Source organism: Triticum urartu, chromosome 5 (assembly GCF_003073215.2).
Source record: "Triticum urartu cultivar G1812 chromosome 5, Tu2.1, whole genome shotgun sequence".
Taxonomy (NCBI): Eukaryota; Viridiplantae; Streptophyta; class Magnoliopsida; order Poales; family Poaceae; genus Triticum; species Triticum urartu.
In genome coordinates this window covers 577,855,686-577,872,548 of record NC_053026.1, presented here as the reverse complement: position 1 = coordinate 577,872,548, position 16,863 = coordinate 577,855,686, and the positions used below count along the sequence as shown (strand labels likewise).

The 16,863-nt window shown below is 43.7% G+C and overlaps 2 protein-coding genes across 2 annotated transcripts; one reads left to right on the top strand and one right to left on the bottom strand.

Annotated features, from left to right (window-relative positions):
- Positions 1 to 191: 191 nt before the first annotated feature.
- LOC125507432 (cell number regulator 2-like) lies at positions 192 to 1,036 on the bottom strand. Its single transcript, XM_048672010.1, has 3 exons — positions 937 to 1,036; positions 617 to 829; positions 192 to 495 (listed from the first exon to the last, which is right to left on the bottom strand). Exons 1-3 carry the CDS (start codon positions 1,034 to 1,036, stop codon positions 425 to 427), a joined length of 384 nt encoding a protein of 127 aa, XP_048527967.1. The 3' UTR covers positions 192 to 424.
- A 4,862-nt stretch (positions 1,037 to 5,898) lies between these two features.
- On the top strand, positions 5,899 to 7,697 carry LOC125506092 (L10-interacting MYB domain-containing protein-like). The gene is made up of 3 exons (XM_048670966.1): positions 5,899 to 6,155; positions 6,494 to 6,809; positions 6,896 to 7,697. The coding sequence occupies exons 2-3, from the start codon at positions 6,507 to 6,509 to the stop codon at positions 7,454 to 7,456; spliced, it is 864 nt and encodes a 287-aa protein (XP_048526923.1). The 5' UTR covers positions 5,899 to 6,155; positions 6,494 to 6,506; the 3' UTR covers positions 7,457 to 7,697.
- Positions 7,698 to 16,863: the final 9,166 nt, after the last annotated feature.

Genomic DNA, 16,863 nt, shown 5'->3' with positions numbered 1-16,863 from the left:
TTTCCATGAAGAAGATCGCACATGAGGAATCTAACCATTTGAGCTACTACGCTTATTAGTTTGTAGCTTACCGTATCCTTCTAGTTGATCATATATATACACGCCCACACTTCATACGCTTAAGATTACATAAAATTCAAAGCATAATTATAGGGCGATGATGGACTCTGCTTCCACAGACAGACCCGACCGATACATCTTTTATTCAAATGTCCACATAAACATCACAGATGGTGGAGGTGGACGGATGGGAAACGACGATTTACAACAACAGAAAGGCACACTACACATCGATCACAAACACAAACCGACTCGCGACAAGACATAAGTAGACGCCGTACACTGGTGGCATTCTTCATCTTGAGCTGGAAGCTGACATTGACGACCATGGAATGGATTCATCGTCGGTGGCCGCATGGATGCTCTAGCGAGTCATCCCCGCGTGCGTCTGCGGCGCCATGGTCTTCCCCATCTTCTCCATGTTGGCCTGCCATCCTGCACCAACGGACAACAACATCAACGCCGGTAAGACGCCTCCACGCGCAGCCGGCCATTGATGCGTCCTAACTAGTGATGGAGGTTCGCCGAGGATTAATTGGTAGTAGAGCGTACGTACCGAGGGCCATGTCGAAGCCGCGGGACTTGAGCTCGCGGTACTCCTGGCAGAGCGCGCAGGCCTCGCAGAACCAGTGGACGCAGCAGTCGCCGCAGGGCGTCTCCTTGAGCCGGTACTGCTCCCGCAGCCTGGAGCGGTAGCCGCAGGAGTAGAGGCAGCCCATCCCCGTCATCGACGCCAGCGCGGCGTACACCGTCCCGCTCGCACAGCAAGCTGGGCAGAGCTCGTCCGTTCGTGCCGTCGTTAGTTCTTGGTTCACCGGACAATAGATAGATAGATCATTCGATCGTCGTCTAGACAAGAAAAATTAATTAACTCACATGTGGCGCCCATGTCGACGATCTCGGCGATCCTCCCGAAGACGACGCACGGGCAGAAGAACGTCAGGCAGCCTGCAGCACACACGTCCGGCCCGGTCATCACAAGTTCACTCACAACCAGGGTCCAGGGCATGCATGCATTGCATGCTTCTATCTGGGGAATTAATGAGCTTACAGCCGCCGACGTCGTCGAAGCAGCCGCAGAGGCCGCTGGACCAGGAAGCGTTGTTGAGGCTGGCCATGGGGATGCTGCTGCGACGGAGACTTGGGGTTGCAGGAGTAGGACTATCAGAGAGAAGCTCGCCGGACTTGTGTGTGTGCATGAGCGGCCGTAGTGTGCGTATTTAACGTCGACGGAGCCGGGTTCCTTCCGCCCGACTTCACCCGGCCGCCATGTGGGCCTCGCGACAGTTAAACGTCGGTTGTCACCGGACGAGACTTGCCTGCTTTTCTCGTGTGTGCCCATCCGCCCGCATACGTGGCTTGATTTGATTAAAATAAAATAAAACCCGGCCCACCTTCTTAAAATCAGGGGGATGATTAGATTAGAAAAAGAAAAAAAAACAGTTGTAGGATAAAGTGGGAGCACAGATGAAAGCATGGGGAGGGAGCAGGCAAGCCGGATTCGTTGTTACCAGCGCAGCGCTAGCATGTCCAAGTCCAAGGTTGTTTATGCGTGCGCTTTGCCATCTCGTGCCGTCATGCATTGATGAAAACCAAGCAGAAGCCGTCCCTTTCAGATTTTTTTTACGGAAATAGAAAAGGAAACTACAAAATGAAAGTGGAAATTGGCTGTGTGCGTCCCATGATGAGGAAGCCAGGGTACTCTCTTTTTTCTAATCTAAATAGTAAAATCATGAAAGTGGAAACAGAAAAAATCTTGTAAAAACTGGATAACTATTTCTTTGTTTTGTTCAGCTCGCCATTCACTATTTCTGATGGAACACGGGTACACTTTTGGAAACTTTTGGAAGCACAAATCACGAGAAAACATATCAATGGCACCCCGCAAAAAAAAACATATCAATGGTGTGGCTAAGAGCTTCACTAATCTAGTCACACGGCAGCCTTGACCGCTATATTATCTAATCGATCACACGGCAACCTACCTTGACCACAATTTTATATTAAACCTAAACGACTCGTAATGGCTCGAACACAGCCAAACAGCAGGCAGACACCAACCTGATTACAACTCGGATACAAGATCATTTCCAACAGCCCGAGAGCGAGAGAGAGAGTCCCGTGCCTACTGACGGCCGTCGTCAGGTAACTCGACAGTTAAGTACAGGCTGGTGGTCGTAGTGATAATATCATAACTAGTATCATGTATGCCAACTAAGAAATTTTGATGAAATGTCGTAGCATTAAATGAAGAAAGAGAAGGTGGAGTATCATATCATGATACTCCCTCCGTTTTTATTTACTCTGCATATTAGAGTTGACTGAAGTCAAACTTCATAAAGTTTGACCAAGTTTGTAGAAAACAATATAGACATTTATCATAATAAATCTATACGATGTGAAAGTACATTCAACAATAAATCTAATATTGTTGATTTGTTATTGTATATCTTAATATTTTTGTTTAAAAACTTGGTCAAAGTTTGTAAAGCTTGACTTTGACTAAAGCTAATATGCGAACTAAATAAAAACGGAGAGAGTACTGTATCATAATTAATGTTATGTTATTTTATGTCATGTATAATAATAAATAAAGTATCATATGATATTAATATATAATACTATGTATTATGAAGGTAGTATCATACACTAATATCATATGCATGATACATATGCATTGCCGATCGATCTCATCGATGGCTAGCCGAGCCTCGCTGTTGCGTGGACGGACGCCCTTGGTCGTACGTTATTGGCTGTGTATATGTAAGCTTGCCTCCGGCCGGCGGAGCACCTAGCTTTCTCCACTACATGCAGCAGAGTCCAGCGACGAGAGGCTGAAGGCAAACGCACTACGTGTCAACATCAACATCTCTGGCATGTGTGGTCAGCTATCTCAAGTTGAGTTGATGAGCATTTGTTGATGAAATTCTCTTATCCTGCCATGCAAGGGTGGCGCGGATTCGCGTTTTTTGTTTGTTTGACAAATGATACTTTATTTATGCATCTGTGAGGACTAACTATCATATACTTCGTCTATTTTTAAATATTTGTCTTTCTAGATATTTCAACAAGTAACTCATACGGTGCAAAATAAGTGAATCTACACTCTAAAATATATCTATACATTCGTATGTGGTAGTCCATTTGAAATCTCTAAAAAAACAAATATTTGAAAACGGAAGGAGTAGAGTATAATAAATGAGATCACCTCAACCTGAGGTGACTTGGCCAACGTTCGGTTTGGCACCTTTTCTTTTGAGGCAAGTTTATTTTTAGGCTAAAACACGTTTACTCTTTATTGCTCAATAATGTTTAGAGGAATACAATTGATAGCATGTTGCATAAGCCACAAATGGCGGAGACAAGTTTGGTTTGGCACTTCTGTTTGACTATATGGTGGCCCGGGCCATAAACCAGCACTGGGCTAGGCACTGGTTGTTCTTCGATCCAGCTGGAGGGCGGCGCCGTAGCATTATTTTATTTCAGTATCGGTCTTCAACGGCCTTTGTGTCCGATTTCAATGGTTATCTTTCGGGTTTCGGTGGACTGTCTTTTTATTGGTTTTCTTTTTCTTTACTTTTTATTTTATTTTGTAACACACGACTATTTTTCCACACATATTATACATTCTTTGTGTGCATCAGGAATTTTTTTCTCATAAGCGCAAAACATTTTTGAAATGCATGAAAACATTTTTTTTCAAATATTGTTTTGATGTTTACATTTTTCATACACATTGTGCATTTTATTATGCATCCAAAACATCTTTATAAATTCTTAACATTTTCCAAATAAGTAATTAACCTTTTTATAAATACATGTTTTTATTTTTTTTGAATATGTGTTAATTTTTTGAAATACATAATCATTTTTGGATGGCTATGAAATATGTTTTTAACTACGCGAACATTTTTTGTACATTGTATAAATATTCTTTAAAATTGTCATGAATACATTTTTAAATGCGTCATTTTTATAAATGTAAAGTGCTTTTGAGAATTGTACGAAATATTTTTTATTTACATGGAAGAAATATATTATATTTTTTCTAATATCACATGCAATATTTTGAAACACATGAACATTTTGTAATGCTATGAAAGTTTTCAAAATTATGGTAACACTTTTTTCTACGCTGTGTAAACCAATTATTTTACATTGTGTTCACATTTTACAAATTCATGTTTACTTAAAAAAATAAGTTTTGGAATACATTTTTAACATGAACATAAGAAAAAAACAACAAATGAAAAAAAGAGCAGAAAACGAAATTATCTGGAGGAAGCTACTTGGCCCAGCCAATTAGTAGCGAGTAGCGATGCTGAGGCGAGACCAGCTTCTGTCTCCACAAAGCAAGACAAGCATATCAGCCAGCGCGCCACAGCTAACTAGCCAGGCCGACTGTTGGAGCGCGACCGAAAAAGCATATCGTTTAGAATTTTCTGATTGAGTTTTTTTCTTTTTTTTATTTTTCTAGTATTCTACTAAAATACTCTATAGATTTTTAAAAATGTTGATTTTTTAAGAAAAATGTGAATTCCAAACTTTTTTACAATTTTTTTTTTCGAAAAACGTTCTTAGATTACAAAAGTAGTCATAGATATGTTTGCGAATTCAATTTTCTTGCCTATTTTAAAATATACCCATGAATTTTAAATGGTTTGAAATTCAAAAAATGATCTTGAATTTAAAAATTATTCATATTTTTTCTAAAATGTTCAGGAATTTCAGAAAATATTTGTGAAAATCAAAAACTGTTCACAATTGTCAAATTGGTTCTGAATATAAAAAGAATTCATCAATCCGAAAAGTGGTCACCGAAATGTTTGTGATTTCGAAAAGAAACTCCAATTGGACAATGTTCACGAATACAAAGTTTCTTTACATTCAGAAATTGGCTGAGAAAATGTTTGTGGATTATATTGTTTCGTAGATCTAAAAGATGTTCATGAATTTTATTTGTTTTGTAAATAAAAAATGTTCATAAACTCTAAAAATGTTCGCAATTTTTGAAATGATTCAGAAATTTCAAATATATTATGTTAAATCCAAAAGTCACAAATATTATTCATGAATACGAACAAAATTCATGAAAAAAATCAAAAATTTCAAAAAATATTCGTGAATTGGACAATTTTCATGAATTCAACAAAATTTGCGGCTTTGATTTTTTCACAATTTTTAAAAATTATTGCAAATTAAAAATATACAAGAATCCAAAAAAACATGAATTCAAAAAATCTATCTGATGTCAGAAAATTCACAGATTTAGTAAATATTTGTGAATTCCCAACAAGGTTGTGAGTTTGTATAATGCACTAATTTCAACTATGTTCGTGAATTTTGAAAATGTAGGCCGCATTGAAATGGAAATCGAAAAAAAAAAGAAAATGAAAAAGAAGAAATTAGTAAGAAAAATCGTTAGAAAGGAACACAGAAAAAATAAATGAAAAACCAGAAAGAAAATAAAACCCAGTAAGGAAACTAGATAAAAAGAATAAAAAAGAAAAAGAAAAGAAAAGAAAAAGGAAATATAAGGAAAAGAAAAAAAACACAGAAGAAAAAAAAACGATCTTGAAAGGTTCTTGAATGAGATACTCACTGCCACTATACTTGGGCCAGCCTCAATTTCCATGCGTAGTAACCATAGGGTTTACCCGTTTTCACACTAAGGCCCCGTTCGGATCGTCTCCCGCGGCCAGCTTCAGCGTCTCCGCATGTGGAGACGCCCCGAACGCTCTCGCTCCTCGAAGCCAGCTCCGTGGAGACAGCGCCAACGCAGTGCAAATTGGTGGAGCAGCAGAATCCCAGCTCCAGAAAAACAGAAGACGGAGTTGAGACAAATTACGGGCGAATGCCATTCCGAAGTGGGGAGCGCGTACCGGTTCGATCTGGTCAACGTCGCCCCTCCTGATCGAGTGACTGCTCTGTCCCCCCACTCGCGCGTTCCTCCTCTATGTTGCTGCCAACCTAGTAGCAGCCCACCCTGCCGCCACCCCGCCGTTGGCCGGCTGGCCGCCGCGCCGTCGCCAGTCTCCGCCGCTGATCCCTCGCATCTCGGCCGACGCCGTGGACCGACGCCCTCCTAGCTCAAGGTGAGCTGCCCCTCCCCCTACCTCTCTCTCTCTCTCTACAGATCTGATGTATGAATGTGACTGAAAAATTGAAAAAATGAGTTACATTTGGACATCTTTGTGGTAATAATGTGAAGTGAACATCAAGGAATATGGCATAATATGGTTGTTGGTCATTGTTTATGTGCTGTCCTAGTAGACATGGTAGCATATTTTAGGTGACATGCTCTGTTCTTATCTGTTTGATAATGCTAATGTAATCTGGACATGAAAAATGAAAATATTTTGACATGTGTTTGTGTGCTGACCTGCTTGTTGGTTATGGATGTTGACACCTGAATTTGCTAGTCTATTTATAGAGAAGTGTTAAGTATGGCTGCCGAATGGACTGATGAGAACACCCGGATCATCGTCGAGTTGTTTGTCAAACAATTGCGGGCTGGAAATATGCCAAACACTCATTTGACACCCAATGCATATGACGATGTGGGAAAGGAGTTCCTGATGAGAACTGGACTTGAGTACACGCATAAGCAAGTGAGAAACAAATGGGACAAGTTAAAACGTGAGTACAACCTATTCAAGCAGCTCAAGCACCGCGAGACGGGTGGGGGGTGGGACTTTGAGAAAAACACGGTGAAACAAGATAATGAGTGGTGGAAGAAGGCAAAAGTTGTAAGTTCTCATGCTTATGTTTCTCATTAAAAAGAATCTAAACTTGTCATCCTTTGTTTACTAATGTTATATCTTTTGTACAATAGGACCTCCCAGGTTGTGGCAAGTTCAAGAAGCATGGACTTCGTAATGAAGAAGGCTTGCGCCTATTGTTTGAGGATATCAGTGTCGATGGTAGTGACCATTGGAACCCCGCATATGGCATGCCTCCCCCCTCTAGTGCAGCATTAAAAGACGCCTTGAATGTCGATGAAATCACTGATCTGGATTTGGAGGATGATACCGAGGAGCAAGCATCTCCGAAAATAGCTAGTGGATCTAAAGTGAGGCTTGGGATCACGATTCCGGAGAAGAACAAGAGACCGAAGACCGCACAAGTGATGCAGGAGGAGATTAGAAAGATTAGTTCCATTGCCCATGCTTCACACACATCGTTTCAGTCTTTCCTACAGAAAGATGAGACCACCTCTGTTGCCTCTACGATGGATTTAGTTCGTGCTTGCAGCGCAATAGAAGGCACAGATGAGCACTTCATTGCTACTGAGCTCTTTATAAAGAGGGAGCAAAGGGAGATGTTCCTGCACATGATAGCTGACTCTCAAAAGGGTTGGTTGCGTAGGAGGTTTGACCTCAAGTATGGGAACTAGTTTGTTCCATCTTATCTATCGATAATATTTGCTTATGTTCTATGCTATCGAACAATATTTATGCCTATGTGTTGGCGAACCTAGTATTATGTTGTGCTATCGGAACAATATTCATGCCTATGTGTTGGCGAACCTAGTATTATTTGTGCTATCGGAAAAATATTCATGCCTATGTATTGGTGAACCTATTATTTTGTTGTGCATTGGGAAAATATTTATGCCTATGTTGGTGAACCTACTATTTTGTTGTGCCTTGGGAAAATATTTATGCATATGTTGATGAATCCATTATTATGTTGATGCTAACTATTGTTTGCTATGGCATTGATTGTCTATGTGCAGATGTCATCAGATAGTGATAGTGATGATGACAATAGTTATGAAACAATGAGGAATTTGGTTATGCATCAACAACATAATATGGACATGCTTTGTTCTGGTGCGGCGGTCATATTTGGCAAGTATTGTGAAAGTTGGGTGATGAAGACCGAGCCTAGGAAATCTATTTTGAGTGGATTTGGATGGATTCAAGAGACTATTGCTACACAGGGAGAGACCTACACAATGTTGAGAATGACGGCAAGTGTGTTCTTTGATCTTCATGACTTGTTGGTACGTAATTATGGTCTAAAAGAGACAAGCTTTGTTAGCACTTACGAGTCTCTTGCTATGTTCTTGTGGACATTGGGAGGTTGTGAGTCAAATAGAAGAACTCAAAACCGCTTCAAACATTCAGCGGATACAATCCATCGTAAATTCCATGAGGTTCTACAATGTGTGGTCAACATGGCATCTCACTACCTTAAGCCACAAGACCCAAACTTCCACAATGTGCATGATATCATTAAGATAGATAGAAGGGCTTATCCGCATCTCAAAGACTGCATTGGTGCAATTGATGGGACTCATATAAGAGCTTCTATTCCTGAAGGGCCTCCGAAAGTGAGGTACATTGGAAGAACGGGTGTGACAACTCAGAATGTGATGGCGGTATGTGACTTTGATATGCACTTTACTTATGCTTCAATTGGCCAACCTGGTTCTATGCATGATACAAATGTGCTATACCATGCAATTGGGAAGGACAAGCCCTCCTTCCCCCATCCTCCAAAGGGTAAGCATTTCTTTTGATTACAAGCTTACACAAAATGTGATCTATCCTCCAACTAACTTGTTTGTGCGTTGTTCCTTTTAGACAAGTATTACCTTGTAGATGCCGGTTATCCTAATAGAGTTGGATATCTAGCACCATACAAAGGAGAACGGTATCATGTCCCTGACTTTCAAAGAGGTGCACCTCCAAATACTCCCAAGGAGAAGTTCAACAAGATTCACTCCTCCAAACGAAATTGCATAGAGAGAACCTTTGGAGTGTGGAAGATGAAATGGCAAATTCTCCTCAAGATGCCAAACTACTCATTTCAAACACAGATGAAGATAGTTGCAGCTACTATGAAATTGCACAACTATGTTCGCCTCCATGACAAAGATGATATCCACTTTGTTCGATGTGAAAGGGATCCGGATTATGTTCCAACAATTCCGGATAGATATAAGAAGTATGTTATTCCTTCGAGTGCATCAGATGCTTCAACTTCGGAGGCAAGTACTCCTGACATGGATAGGTTTAGGAATGAACTAGCTACCGCCATTGCTCTTGGTTGGTGAAGTCATGCTCAAGTTGTATAAATGTTTGTCCCCGCTTTGATTTGATGCAAATTTGAGAAAGCTTTTGTCATTTCAAACCTTGTGGCTCTTTATCTAAACTGGATGAAGTTCCAAAATCTACATGTTCATTACATTATTTGCCCTTGTACTACCCAAAACTGCTCTCTGTATAGGAAATAATGCTCTTTGTACTGTTAAAATCGGCAGAAACCTACACAGGAAAAAAATAGAAGCAACTTTTTTTAGTTGTAATCTGGCCTGTAGTGCTCTTTTCAGCCCAGCCTGCCTTCCCCACAAAATCGGGCCATCAAACAACTGCCCCGAACAGGCTTCAGGCTCCCTTCCCGGGCTGCCAGCCCATGCAGCAGAACTTGGAGCGTGTGAGCAGCCGAACGCTCCTGGCTCCCGTGGGAAGCTGGCTAGCGCTGGCTCCCATGAGAAGCTGGCTGCGCGGGAGCCAGGCGAGCTCCCAAACGGGGCCTAAGTAGGGACCTATGCAGGGAATAGGAACAACTAAAATTCGTCGGGGCACTTAGGTGCTGAAGCTCGCATGCATGCGGCCACACATTTGCTTCAAGATTGGTGAAGTTGTTTTGATTTAAGCCTCTTGATTACTGTAGAGGGGTCCATGCATGTAGGATTTTGGCAGAGTTGCCAGCTCCACCCACCCCACCTCTCATGTGTTTTTATTTCATCTCCAAATTTGAATGCTTTATATATTTTGAACCAAAACTTCAAATTAAGTTCCATTTGCATATTAGTGTTTGTTGCGACGAGAAATTTTGGACAAGACAATCTTGATACATTTTGACAACTTTATTTTTTACCGAGATTCAAATATTCAACTTGACAGTCATTGCCAAGTTTTACCAAGTTTTGTTTGCTTCTAGGAGTTTAGAGATTTGGGTTTTATGTTTAGCACTTAGGATTCTGGTTTAGGGTTTTGTGACGCCCCCGATTCAATCGTACACTAATCATACACGCAAACGTGTACGATCAAGATCAGGGACTCACGGGAAGATATCACAACACAACTCTACAAATAAAATAAGTCATACAAGTATCATATTACAAGCCAGGGGCCTCGAGGGCTCGAATACAAGAGCTCGATCATAGACGAGTTAGCAGAAGCAACAATATCTGAGTACAGACAAGAGTTAAACAAGTTTGCCTTAAGAAGGCTAGCACAAAATGGGATACAGATCGAAAGAGGCGCAGGCCTCCTGCCTGGGATCCTCCTAACTACTCCTGGTCGCCGTCAGCGGGCTGCACGTAGTAGTAGGCACCTCCCGAGTAGTAGTGGTCATCGTCGACGGTGGCGTCTGGCTCCTGGGCTCCAACGTCTGGTCGCTGCAATCGGGTATAGAAAGGGGGAAAAGAGGGAGAAAGCAACCGTGAGTACTCATCCAAAGTACTCGCAAGCAAGGAGCTACATTACATATGAATGCATTGGTATCAACTGGAATAAGGCTATCATATGTGGACTGAACCGCAGAATGCCGGAATAAGAGGGGGATAGCTAGTCCTTTCGAAGACTACGCTTCTGGTAACCTCCATCTTGCAGCAGGAGAAGAGAGTAGATGGTAAGTTCACCAAGTAACATCGCATAGCATAATCCTAACCGATGATCCTCCCCTCGTCGCCCTGTGAGAGAGCGATCACCGGTTGTATCTGGCACTTGGAAGGGTGTGTTTTATTAAATATCCGGTTCTAGTTGTCATAAGGTCAAGGTACAACTCCAAGTCGTCTTGTTACCGAAGATCACGGCTATTCGAATAGATTAACTTCCCTGCAGGGGTGCACCACATAACCCAACACGCTCGATCCCATTTGGCCGGACACACTTTCCTTGGTCATGCCCGGCCTCGGAAGATCAACACGTCGCAGCCCCACCTACACCAATAGAGAGGTCAGCACGCCGGTCTAAACCTAAGCGCCCAGGGATCTGGGCCCATCGCCCTTAGCACACCTGCACGTTGCGTGGGCGGCCGGAAGCAGACCTAGCCTAGCAGGCGTTCCAGTCCAATCCGGCGTGCAGTTGCTGATGTCACGAAGGCTTCGGCTGATACCACAACGCCGAGTGCCCATAACTGTCCCCGCGTAGATGGTTAGTGCGTATAGGCCAGTAGCCAGACTCAGATCAAATATCAAGATCTCGTTAAACGTGTTATTTTGAAATAACCGCGAACGCCGACCAGGGCCTGGCCCACCTCTCTCCTAGATGGTCTCAACCTGCCCTGTCGCTTCGCCACAAAGATCCACTCAGAGGGCCGTCAGGACAAACGTCCTTTCGGACCCAATCCGTGGATCACTCGTGGGTACTCCTACGAGCCGACCCGTCTTTAGTCACCTCAAGTATCATATATAAAGTATATAGTATATACCCGTGATCATCTCCCGAGTGATCACGGCCCGATAGTATAGCATGGCAGACGGACAAGAATGAAGGGCCACTGATGATAAACTAGCATGCTATACTAAGCATTAGGATTGCAGGTAAAGGTAACAACAGTAGTAGCAAGGACAGGCTATGCATCAGGATAGGATTAATGGAAAGTAGTAACATGCTACACTACTCTAATGCAAGCAGTATAGAGAAGAGTAGGCGATATCTGGTGATCAAGGGGGGCTTGCCTGGTTGCTCTAGCAAGAGAGAGGGGTCGTCAACACTGTAGTCGTACTGGGTAGCAGTGGCGTCGGTCTCGATGTCTAGCGAGAGAAGAGGGGAAGAAACAATAAATATAATGCAAACAAATGCATGATGATGCATGACATGAGAAAGCGTGATGCTAGGTGTGCCCTAACGCGGTACGAGGTGGTACCGGTGAAGGGGGGGGACATCCGGGAAATTATCCCCGGTGTTTCGCGTTTTCGGGCAGAGGAGCCGGAGGGGGAAATTGTGTGTTCGCTATGCTAGGGATGTGTGGCGGACGAAAGGGCTGCGTACCCGGATTCGTCTCGTCGTTCTGAGCAACTTTCATGTTGAAAATAATTTAATCCGAGTTACGGATTAAAAGATATGATTTTTTAAAGATTTTATTAATTTCTAGAATTTAATTAATTATTTAATTTAATTCGAAATCTGGATTTATGACATCGGCATGATGTCATGCTGACGTCAGCAGTCAACGGGGGTTTGACTGGTCAACCTGACCAGTGGGTCCCACTGGTCAGAGACACATGTTAATTATCCAAATTTAATTAATCTAATTAGAATTAATTATGGGTGGGCCCCACTATCATACTGATTAATTAGCTAATTAACTAACCAGGTTAATTAGATAACTAATGTTTAATTAGCTTAATTATTTGATTAGTTTAATTAATCAAAATTAATTAAGTTAATTATTCTTTAATTAATTGATTATCTTTATTTTTTTAAATACGTTCTGGGGGCTTGAGGCCCCACTTGTCATAGGGCCAGCGGGCCAACAGGGTTAAAGGGCGCGGGGTGTGGGCGTGGGCGCCCGTTGAGGCCGGAGCCCGTCTGGGCGCAGCGAGGCGCCAGCAGCGGCGAGCGGCGGCCCAAGGTGGCGGTGCGGCGGGTCGACAAGCGCAGGGCGCTGCGGACGTGGGCGTCCGTGCCCGAGGAGGGGCGAACCCGGGCGCGCGGGGGGGGGGAGGCCATGGCCTCAACAAGGCATCAGAGGCACCGACGCGGCGCGGCCTAGGGCCTGGCGCGCGGCCAGGGGGCGCGGCCGGCCGCGGGAGCTGTGGCAGGTGAGCGGGGCGCGTGGGCGAGGTGCGGGCGTGGCCACCGGGCAGTGAGTGTGAACGGCGGCGACGGCGCGGGATGCGAGCGGCGGGGCACGCGCAGGTGTGGTGGGTGCGAGCGCGGGCCGGATTTGGTAACGGGGAGAGAAGAGGGGCGGACGAGGCTCACGACAGGGTTGTAGGGAGACGGCAGTGAGCTCGGGGAGGGTCGAGGTGGTCCGACGACGGCGGGGACGAGGGAGACGACAGCGACGGGGACGAGGGAGTCCGGCGATGCCGCGGTCGCGGACGAGGCCCAGAGCGACGATGTCGAGGTGGCGGTGCGCTGGTTCGGGGCCGGGGAGGCGACGGGTGTCGGCGACGGCGCGTCGAGGCCGTGAGCCACAGCGGCAGCGGGGCGGCGCTGGGAACAGGCGCCGGTGTCGGGGAGCGCGGGGTCGGGAGGGGCGAGCGCCAGGGGTCGGGACGTGGCCCGATCCAGATGGGAGAAGGGGATCGAGCGGAGTGGGGGTCGAGAGGAGTGGGGGGAGCGAGTGGGGCGACGGGTGGTTACGGCTAGGGTTTCGGGGGGTTAAGGAGAGGGAGAGGGAGTGGGCCGGCCTGTTGGGCCGGTGGAGGCCAGCTGGGCCACTTGGCCCAGCAGGGGGGGGGCTTTTCTCTTTTGTTTGTTTTTCTTTTTCTTGTCTGATTTGTATTTTCTTTTCTTTTATTTCCTTTTCTGTTTTATTTAGTTTAAAGCACTTAGGCACTTTGTAAAATTATGTTTTCTTCACTATAATTACCATAGCAATATTAGACACACACCGACCATTTTAATTTTAATATTTGAAATTTTTTATTTTTTGCTTAATTTTGAATTTGAATTCGAACCGTTTTCGAACTAACACGAGATTAGCAACAGTAATCGAGGTGACGTGGCATCATTAGCAGAGGTTCACTGTAACCTAATTATCCGGGCATCACAGGTTTATGACATAGGACTTAGTGTTTAAGTTTTACTTTCCAGACATGCTAAATTATCATTTGTTCTTATCAAGTTTCAGCAGTTGTAACTTGCAGTGCCGGAGCCAGGATTTGAGCATTGGAGCGGGCAAAGCGGACAATGGCAACATATGTCACAAGAGATGTGGGCTAACACGTGAATACACAATAAGGTTTTCTATAAGTTTTAGCTTATTTGGGATTTTTACACGTGTCACAATATTTCGATTGGGAGTTTGCAAAGCAATCGATCAAGATGTCTCCACAAGTAGATTGCATTTTCAATAGTGGAGTGATGCTTGATTATTTTATTTTTGTTTTTTAATAAAAAGCTCTTTATTCTTGAAGCCTAAGAAACTTCAAAATATTAGACTTCCCACCAATATTTCAGATTTAGTCTTCTGCGATTCTATGTTAGTGGTTAGTGAGTGAATACACACACAACCTAGACAGAAAGTTCCTAACAAATACTTTGATCTATATCTATCTAATACTAGGTAGTTGTAATTGATACGTCTCCAACGTATCTATAGTTTTGTATTATTCTATGTTGTTACAGTATCAATCTTGGATGTTTTATATGCAATTTTATATCATTATAGTATCAATCCAATGCCAGTTTTATGTTTTTTTGCTTGTTTTTGGCTTTTCAAAAAGTGAATATTAAACAAAATCTGAATGAAAACAATTGGATTAATTTTTTCCGGATAAGAAGGGGACCTAGAAGCTTCGGGGGGAGACCGGACGAGATACGAGAGAGCCATAAGCTCGCAAGGCGTGCCCCTGGGGGGGCTGAGCTTGTGGGCCCCATGCAGCTCCGTTTGACCTAATTCCAGGCCTATAAATTCCCAAATATTCCCAAACCAATAGAGAGCCACCCAAAACACTTTTTCTGCCGCAGCAAGCTTTTGTTCTTTCGTGATCCCATCTGGAGGCCTTTTCCGATACTCTGCCGGAGAAGGAATCGATCACGGAGGGCTTCTATATCAACCTTGCTGCCCTACCGATGATGCGTGAGTAATTTACCACAGACCTACGGGTCCATAGCTACTAGTTAGATGGCTTCTTCTCCTCAATGTTCTTGGAGTTCTATCCGATGTAATCTTTTTTTATGGTGTGTTTGTTGGGATCCAATGAATTGTGGGTTTATGGTCTGAATATTCATGAGAGAGAGAGAAAGAGAGGGAGGGATGGAGGGGGTGGGAGGGAGGGAGAGAGAGAGACGGACCTCCCAAGCAGCTCAGTAGATGGCACACATATTCTAGTGATTTCACACAAATCATGACCATCTGTACTTCAGTGGATATGTCTACTAAACTACTCCTTACCTGCAACCCACTAACACACATAAGCATTATTGTCCAAGTCTAGCTAGTTTACACACATTTAAAGAAAATATCAAGAGGGATTCTACCAACGTATAAGCTAGAAGTAGAATACGTGTGTGTAAGAACATATATCCACTTGAGCAGTAACACAAACAAAAGACATGCCCTGGATAGTAGCCAGTGTCAAGGTAGAGCCTGTATTTAGGTGATTCCTAAATCTGAAATCAAGAAAAAGACAGAATAAGAGATAAGGATTGCCATGCACTGCATGTGGGCTTCTTCCCTGGTTCAGCACGACATGAAGAACACAAGAAGTTGCATCCATGTTCCTTAATTGTTAATGCTACAATCTACAAAAGTACAGGAAACAAAGGAACAATTCACCTAAAAATTGTGAATGAAAATTTTGGGAGGCAGGGCAACTGGACTAACCTTCAAATGAGTTCTTCTAGCAGTGGTGATGGTGGCCAAAACACTAGTAGAAAACAGGGCTTTGGTCCAGGCCGGGCCAGCCCATTAGTCCCGGTTCAGTCCAGAACCGAGACCAATCTGGGCATTGGTCCCGGTTCGTGAGCCTAGGGGGGCAGCCGGGCCACGTGGGCCATTGGTCCCGGTTCATCTAGACCTTTTGGTCCCGGTTGGTGGGATGAACCGGGACCAATGGTCTGAGCTCCTGGCCCACCACCATTGGTCCCGGTTGGTGGCTTGAACCGGGACCAAAGGCTCCCCTTTAGTCCCGTTTCATGTCACCAACCGGGACCAATGAGGTGCCTATATATACCCCTCGCTCGCGAGCAGAGCACCCCAGTGCTCTGTTTTTCTCTGGCCGAGGGGGAGAGGGCTTGGTGGTGCTCTAGCTCACCTCCTATGCACACAAGGTGTTCGATGGAATGCCCGAGCCACACTACTTAAGCTTTCTCCTCTTCAAGCTCGACCTCCAAGCTCCATTTTCCATAATATTTGTCTAGGTTTAGCGGTCCGTCACGCCCCGTCCCCGTCTTCACCGCCGTCGATCACCCGCGTCGAGCTCATCGCCGGCACCACCGTGGTGAGCCTCTTGCTCTTATCTTCTTTCTGAAAGGAAAAATATTCTTACTTGTATGTTTACATAGATACTTGTATTATTTTCTTACTTTTATTATTGCATCTTATATAGTGCGATGGTTTTGGTATCCGCCCCTGTCGGCCCTCGTCCTGTCTATGATTCGGATGTGGTATATATATTATCTTTATAACTATTGGTTCATTTATTGTTTATGAAAATTATGCCGACCAACGTGACATAGATTTTATTTATGTAGGATGTATGTGAATCGGAAATGCCAGCCGACCCTATTGTCGAGAGGTTAAATTTAGTTGAAGAAGAAAACAATTTGTTGAAGGAAAAAATAAAAAAAATTGAGGAGGAGAAGATGATATTGGAGTTGCATGTTGCGGATGTCGTCGATGATCACAAGATCAAGATGGATGCAATGCGCTTGAAGATTAGAAAGATTAGAAAATATGCCATTCATACCGAGGCTTGGTATCATTATGTCGTTGGATCAATTGTTACCTTGGTTGTGATTATAATCGCATTTGTTTTCGCATTGAAATGTTTACATAGTTTTAATGTATGGTTTAATTAATTAGATGCTATGGAGAGCTATATGTTGTTAGATGAGAACAATGTATGCACTTTGGATTTAATGTGATGATGAACTTCTATTAATTTGG